The sequence below is a fragment of the Epinephelus fuscoguttatus genome, linkage group LG14, assembly GCF_011397635.1.
Source record: "Epinephelus fuscoguttatus linkage group LG14, E.fuscoguttatus.final_Chr_v1".
Lineage (NCBI taxonomy): Eukaryota > Metazoa > Chordata > Actinopteri > Perciformes > Serranidae > Epinephelus > Epinephelus fuscoguttatus.
The window spans coordinates 489,812-498,002 of NC_064765.1; the positions used below are offsets into that span (position 1 = coordinate 489,812).

The 8,191-nt window shown below is 44.8% G+C and overlaps 1 protein-coding gene across 4 annotated transcripts in view; it reads left to right on the forward strand.

Annotated features, from left to right (window-relative positions):
- letm1 (leucine zipper-EF-hand containing transmembrane protein 1) overlaps nucleotides 1-7,757 on the forward strand; it is a 29,353-nt gene extending 21,596 nt beyond the window's left edge. Inside the window, exons 12-15 of one of the 4 annotated variants that reach the window (XM_049595467.1) lie at nucleotides 2-195; nucleotides 2,133-2,165; nucleotides 2,764-2,920; nucleotides 3,144-7,757. In XM_049595467.1, coding sequence (XP_049451424.1) covers nucleotides 2-195; nucleotides 2,133-2,165; nucleotides 2,764-2,920; nucleotides 3,144-3,296 — 537 coding nt within the window. In that variant the 3' untranslated portion in view covers nucleotides 3,297-7,757. The remainder of the gene's footprint in view (nucleotide 1; nucleotides 196-2,132; nucleotides 2,166-2,763; nucleotides 2,921-3,143) is intronic. The other 3 variants (XM_049595468.1, XM_049595469.1, XM_049595470.1) reach the window with 3 other exon arrangements.
- The last annotated feature ends 434 nt before the right edge of the window (nucleotides 7,758-8,191 follow it).

The window sequence follows — 8,191 nt, forward strand, 5'->3', positions numbered from 1 at the left end:
GGACCTGGAGGAGATAAAGAAGGAGCTCTCTAAGACGGGACAGGAAAAGGCTCTGGAGGAGTCCAAGGCCAGCCAGCGTCTGTCCAAGAGAGTAAACCGTATGATCGGTCGCATCGACAAGATCATCCTGGAGCTGGAGAAGGACAAGGTCATCCTGGACGGACAGATGGACAGCGGCACCACCCCGCCTGTCGGGTAAGAGCTCCATGTCTTATTATAACCTCCGCACCGCTGCTTCTGTACCATGTGACAGGTGGTTAAAGTGTAGGGCCGTGGTACTCTGTGACAACGCCTGACACAAGGTACAAAGACACACTGGCTCAGGAAACAGGAAACACACAGACTAAATACAGGAGGGAGGCGGGGACTACAGGTGAGACACATCAGGGCGGGGCCGACGATCACTGAAGGACAGGAAGTAAATCTGAAGAATGACAGCAAGAAAAAACAGGACAGAGGGAGACAGAGACAGAGAGAGACAGAGGGAGGCAGAGACAGAGAGAGACAGAGACAGAGGGAGACAGAGACAGAGAGAGACAGAGAGAGACAGAAGGAGGCAGAGACAGAGACAGAGGGAGGCAGAGACAGAGACAGAGAGAGACACAGAGACAGAGAGAGACAGAGAGAGAGAGAAACAGAGGGAGACAGAGAGAGACAGAAGGAGGCAGAGACAGAGACAGAGAGAGACAGAGGGAGGCAGAGACAGAGAGAGACAGAGACAGAGGGAGACAGAGAGAGACAGAAGGAGGCAGAGACAGAGAGAGACAGAGACAGAGGGAGACAGAGACAGAGACAGAGGGAGGCAGAGACAGAGAGACAGAGGGAGACAGAGACAGAGAGAGACAGAGACAGAGAGAGACAGAGACAGAGGGAGACAGAGAGAGACAGAGACAGAGGGAGGCAGAGACAGAGAGAGACAGAGACAGAGGGAGGCAGAGACAGAGAGAGACAGAGACAGAGGGAGACAGAGACAGAGAGAGACAGAGACAGAGGGAGACAGAGACAGAGACAGAGGGAGACAGAAGGAGCTTCACATGACAGTTTATTTTTAACCTTCAGATGGTTTGTGATGAAAACACAGACTCGGTGTTTGAAAAGTTCTTTTAATTAAAACAACATCAGCTCAGTGACGTCGGGTTGATGACATGAAGCTCAGCTGATCTCTGACACACTGAAATATATACACACCTGTATTTACCTGAATCTGCAGCACTAAACTTGTTTTAATTTTAACCTTCAGGAAACGTGTGTGTTTGTCTGCTGTTATTTTGAGCCTCCTGTCTTTAGCCTAGCTTAGCATAAAGAGTGGAGGCAGCGAGGAAGCTCTGTTCAGTTATTATTAATCTTCTCATCTTCCTCTCAGAGAGAAAACAAACGATCCTCAACATGTTGACGTGTTTCTGTAAGAACGCAGCTCTGTTTGCTCTCATGGCTTCTTTAGTGTCGTGTCCTGCGTTAGTGCCGCAGCTCGTCATGCTTCAGCTGCTGCTTCATGGTTTCTCTTAGCATGTTGATCAGGGCTGCACGATCAATAAAATCTAAATCAGTTTAGATTCAAACGTCTCATTTATAAATGACGGTGATTCGCTGGCTCCTGATTCATTCACGTCACGCTGCGTTCAGGTGTTGATGTGAAGTGTTTCCTTAAATGAGGCGATCCCTGATATTAATTAAATATTAATGATCTAGTTAATGTGCTGTGGTTTGATTTGAGTCCAGTGTGAGAGCCGTCACTGTCACCGTGTGGACACAGGTCCTTAAAAACTACAAAAACACTGAACACCTGTTGGAGGAGGAGGAGCCTGTCTGTAGGAGAAACATGACTGATGAAGGAGGCGCACAGCCGCGCGGCGTAAAGTCTCGTTTGAGCATCTAAACGTGAAATAACTATCGTGCAGCCCTGATGTTGATTTGCTTCATTTGCTGTGACATAAAACATATTTATCAGTTATTTAAATTATATTATATGAAGCAGTGTTTTACTGTAACTATCATCATCATCATCATCATCATCTTCATCATCATTATTATTTTCATTGTGAAATGTTGGTGGAGATAAAACAGGAAACAACATGTCCTGTCACTCATCACAGCAGTTTATGATTTCATGAGTAAATCCTGATTTTTTACAGATTATTTTTTACTAAAGTCAGCGATGCGTCGAGGTAAGATCAGCTGATCAGCTGAGCCTTCGTCTGCCTGCTACATGCTAACATCGCATCATGGATTTAATTTAACTGTCAGCTGTTTGTGCCTTTAAAGGATCAACCAGCTGCTGCGACACCACAGAGCTCCCACTGGGCACTCACCTTATTAGCATTAACAAGATTTAACTCAGACTGCCTGAACTCAACAGTTTAAGACCAAACTTTTAATTTGGATTAACAAACACTTCCTGTCTGATTTAACAACACTCAGGACAGTCAGTGGAAACTGTATTTAAATGACTGAACTGATCAGTTTCTGGGTCGTTTAAAGTTTCCCAGAGTGTCTTCACCCTCTGTGTGTATCAGAGTTAATCAGTGATTGATTTGAAGACACATTTTCAGCATGACGTCACATAATTTGACCCAAATTTGACCTGCTGAATGTGAGACAGCAGATGAAGCTGGAGAATAATTTGTCCTTTGTTAATTTGACCTGCTGAATGATGAACAGAGTTTGATTGGTGTGATGTGGGAACCTTGAAATGCAGCATGTTGACCTCTTTGTTCTCCGCCATGTTTCCCCTGCATCTCGTTACATGCCATTTCCTGTATGCAGTCTGTTCTACACCTTCAGGGAGAACCTGATCAGCATCGACGAGCTCATCGGCGTCATGCGGCAGATCCAGAACATTCCAGAGCACAAACTGCAGAGCATTGCCGAGGCGCTCGACGACAACAAGGACGGGAAGATTGACATCGACGACGTCATCAAGGTGCGTTAACAGGAGGGCAGAACACGAGGAGGTTGAGCTGGAGTTATTCACGTTTGTATTTTCTGTGAGTTTTAAAAAGTTCGACCAACAGAGAGACGTTTCATCTGAGCGCTCTCATGAAAGAATAAAGATGAAGTGGCACAGAGTTTGAATGTTGACGTCGAAATATTTAATGTTTGAAACCAAATCTTTAACGAGGTCGTTTTGTCCTGCGCCGTCTCAGGTGGTGGAGCTGATTGACAAGGAGGACATCGACATCTCCACGTCTCAGGTGGCCGACATCATGGTGATGCTGCAGAAGGAGGAGAAGCTGATCGAGAAGGAGAAGGCCAAAGAGAAGGCGGAGAAGGAGCAGGCAGCCACACGCAACAGCTAACTCATCTCCCACAGAGACACACACACAGAGCACTTGTAAAAACAAAGACCAGTGAGAAGATGGTGACTGGTTCCCAGTTACACCAGAAGGTTCTGGACGACTGGAGGTAACAGCTGTTCTCTCACAACGTCATGTCACCACAAAGAGAAAAGATTATTTAGAAACTAAAAACAGACACATCGTCTTTAAAACGCACAAATCAAAAAGAAAATTATTATGTTTAGCTCGCCTGGACGGATCATGTATTATTATCATCATGTGTTATTATTATCATGTGTTATTATCATCATGTGTTATTATCATCATGTGTAATTTGACTCATTAATTTATTAGTGGAGGAAACGCGGTGACATGAAAACAGGTCGTTCTCCAAGCTAGAGATCTGAAATCAGCTGAGGAGGCTCAGAGTTTAAAGAGTTTAACGTTTGAGGTGAACTGTCTTGCCTTTCATTACATCATCTCATAGAAATGACACATCATCTCTGGACTTTGCACAGTCATCATATTCATCATCATCATCATCATCATCATCTCACTCAGTTTGATGTCGTCATGTTCTCATGTTGTAAAGTTAAATGTTGTGAACAGTGAGAGGACACAGGGTAGATCAGGAGGAGACTGTGGTGACTGCAACCAAAAATATCATCATCACATGTAACACATGAACATGTAACATATTATGTTACATGTTCATGTGTTACATGTAACATATGAACATGTGACATATGAATTCATCCAGAGACACGACGTCACGTGTTTAAAGAAACATGATAAATAAGACGTGGTAGTTTAATGTTGATCATTCCCACTCAGACAGGAGTAAATTCATGCTGTAGACTGAAGTTAGTTTTAATATTAAATATGACCGTGATGTCATTTCCTCTCATTTTGTACTGATGACATCATCATCTCGTCTGGTTGTAGCTCACTTCCTGTTGTGTAAGAAGCCAAAGTTGCACTGCGGCACATTTATTACCTGATGATTCCTGACGGCAGCAAACACACCAGATGAACACCGACTGATTCTGACGAGCAGCGACGAACACGACCACATCTCAGAGTCTGTTCACTTCCTGGTAGAAACCCTCGCATCACGTGCATGAAATGAAACGGTGCTGATCAGACGCTGCCTTAGTCGGTGTGTGTGTAGCCTCATAAACAAAGAGCCAACTATTGAATCCTGTAATAGTTTGAGTGTGCGATATATTTACAGTACGGTATGTTCACGGCTTCACGTTGACGTCTTTTCTGACAGGAAACTGAAGCTCAAAGTCATTTTACTGCACAGAAAACGAGCTGCTGGTTTACGGCAGCATCGATCAGTCAGTGTGTGTGTGTGTGTGTGTGTGTGTGTGAGGGTGACCTGGAGGAAAGAGTCCAAACACAACACAGACTCAGACTGAGACAGATTCTCTAGGTGGCTAAAACACATTCTGCTGTGGTGCTGATGACGCTAGCAAAAAAACACCGAACATAAAATACTCCCAGCAGCTGTGTGACAGGAAGTGACTGTTGATTCACTCTGTACACACACACACACACACACACACACACACACACACACACACACAGTCAGCGGTGTGATCACTGCGGTGATGTCGACCTCCATGGTGACCTTCCCCTGACACAGATATTATTGATCATGTATTGATTGATGGCAGAGCTTTGACGCTCACTGAGGATCATTTACATGATGTCAGTCAGTTTGAGGCTGAAGATGATTCAGTCGTGTAGACGAAGTTGTTTGAGGCCTCAGTTTTATTTGCACCGTAGTGATGAAGGTGCGTCAGCTGTGAACACGGACGACGTGATGAGGTCAGATCAGATTTGAGTCGACCTCTGACCTTTATGTTCATCTGGCTGCCTGTTTGATTAGTTCAGCTGTGTTCTCACTGCGAGCAGCTCGACATCGTGTCTCAGTCACAGCTGCAGCTCATGATTAATTAAATTATGTCTGATTCATTTTGTTTAGTCGTGTTAATATAGAACATTTATAAACACTGAAGTCAAGTGACCAGCGGCGGCCATCTTTGGGTTTCATTAACAAATCAGATCAAACACAGAGAACGTCAGTAAATTGTCTTCCTTCAGAAGTTTCTCTTCATAAATGACAAACACAAATCATCGATTATTGAATTTAGATTTTCTGTCGGTCGACTCGTTGATTAATTTTTTATTCTCAGCTCTAATTTGAACCCAGAAGCTTCAGTCGCTCTGACTGTTCATTTATTGAAGCTGTTTCTCGTCATTAACGTTAAAATAATCTGATAATTAAACTGAATGAATTAATGAACAGAAACAGACTTTATGTCTCAGCTGATGTGACGTCAGCAGCGTTCAGTCCAACAACACATGGAGGCTCCGACTGACTGTGATCAGTTTCACATTCATCTTGTGTTTGCAGATCAAACACACTGTTAATAGGTAGTCAATAGAATCACAGAAATGTTTTCGTGGTCAGCTGACAGGATTCGTGGTCGTCCACATGTCAGGTGGCTCAGCTCCGCAGGAAGTGACGTGACGTCTGCTGAGCTGAGTGTCAGGTCGTATGAAGCGACAGTAAAGAGCGGCTCCTCCTTCAGTGACGATGTGTTCACCGCTCGTCTGTCAGAGGACGGAGAAGTGGTCCTTGAGATAACGCTGAGTGGACGGCGCTCTGTCTAATCCGCTGTCGTACTACGTGCTGATGATTTACAGCTCGCCGGACTCCCATCAGGCATTGCTGCCTGGGACCAGTCAGACTGATGGCTGCTGGGTAAACACTGGGCCCGTACATGGCCCACAGCCGCTCCTCTGGAGGGTTGTGTTTAGGTTCCAGACGGTCCGGCGGGACATGGCACGCTCGCTGCCGCATAAATCAGCGGTCAGCGTAAACACGTCGCCCCAACGTTGTGACAGCTTCTCCGTGACACTCGGCAGGAGAGAGTTTGTGGAGCGCCGTGCACGTCAGCAGCACTGCCACTGTGTGTAGGCACCGAGGGGTCAAAGGTCAGAGGGGACGTATGACAGTGACGTAGAGCGTGTGAGGCTGATGGAGATCAACACTGAGAGAAGCTCAGGAGAGTTTGAAACATTAAAGAACAGAATAAATTTAATTTCTACGTTTCATATGTTCAAACTTCAAGGAGCTGAGCAGAGTTCACTGTGTTGAAAGGAAGTCGGAGGAGGAGGAGGAGGAGGAGGAGGAGAGGACAGAAGGAGACGGCAGCAGAAACATTTTGACAGTCAGCTTTGATTGGTCGGTTTTCTGTGTCCAGTCAGCACGACTGTGGTCGATCATGTGACTGTCCTCTGATTAGTGATGTCACTGTGTCACTGCACTGTGTGTGTGTGTGTGTGTGAGCAGCTTCAGCAGCAGCAGGGAGCACAAGTTATGGTCTGTGACACCAAACCGTCCTGAAAGATTCCCGTAGAGTTTGAGGAAGTCGTGTAGAAGAAGAACAAATATTTAACTCCTCGTTCACCTTTTGTTTATTTCTCCCTTCTGTCTGAGGCACATCAGGTGCGACTGACTTGTTTCAGGCGACTGTAACGTCTAGGAAAAGAAAAGAGTCGTCAGGCTGCTGCAGGAGAAACACTGCTGTAACTGGACTCTGCTTCTCCTCCTGATATCAGGCTGATAGCTTGAACATGTGGGAGGAGATGATCTGACAGGTGATTATTGGTCTTTTCAACACCAGACAAAGCTGCTCTTTGTAGGACATGAAGATATGTGAGTGTAGCTGCAGACAGAGGAAAAAGGCAGCAGGAGAGTCAGGACCAGCAGAGTTTATAGAGTCAGTCTGCAGCAGCAGCAGCTCAGACTCTCTGACACTGGAGGAACCTTTAAACCAAACATCAGAGCAGCCTCCATCTCTTCACAGGACACGTGTTGTTAAAGACGTTCGCACAGAAAGTGAAGCTCATTTTCAGTGTCTTTCCCTCCAATTTCTTAAATTCATAAAATCCAGGATTCACACAACGTTGTTAGAAACAGAAAGACATGATGTGACGTTAATATTCAAACTGAATGTGCTTCACGTCTGTGAGATCAGCTCAGAGTCACTTTCTGCCTGCAGCTGTTTAAAGTCTCGTGTTGACACTCGCTGTCAGTTCACAGGACGTTAACAAGTCTTCAGTCAGTGGAGACATAAATCAGGACGAATGTGTCCTCAGTCTGAAGGTGAGAGGACATGATGCAGTATCATTTATGACCTGATGCAATCATATTAAATATAAATATATATATTAGTGATTGAACCTGACGAGACAGACCAGCTTCTGTTTGAGATCATTGTCATGTTATTTATTTATTTATTTAATCAGATTTTCCAAAGTTGTTTTTTTTTTTTTCTCCATCTGAACGTGGAGACGTCGTTTCTTCTTCACGAAGTGACTGGATTTGATTTGATTTAACTTGAATGTATGAAAAACATCAGAAACCTCATTTATTGAATCAATAAATCATGACGTTGAATTTCATCTGATTCTTTTCATTTTGTTCTGTTTTACATCTCATGTTTCTCACCGCTCACCTGACCTCACCTTCACATTATACACTGTGTGTGTGTGTGTGTGTGTGTGTGTGTGTGTGTGTGTGTGTGTGTCCTGACCCATCTCACTGCTCTCTGAGCTGACACTCTGTCTTCGGCTGCTGGAATGAAACCAGACCAATTTTTCCAGCGACAGTTTTAACGTCAGAGTGTGAGCAGTGAATTTAATCGATGAAGCAGGAAACAGGACAGAAAGATCTGATTTTAACCCTTTATGTGCTCTGACCAGACTGTGGGGCAGGAAAGAGGAACACTGACTCCTCACAGGGTTTTACTGAAGCCTGACAGACTCACAGCGTCCTGACAGAGCTGCAGACACATGAATGAACAGGAAGACAAATTAAAAAGACACAGGAGGAGGAG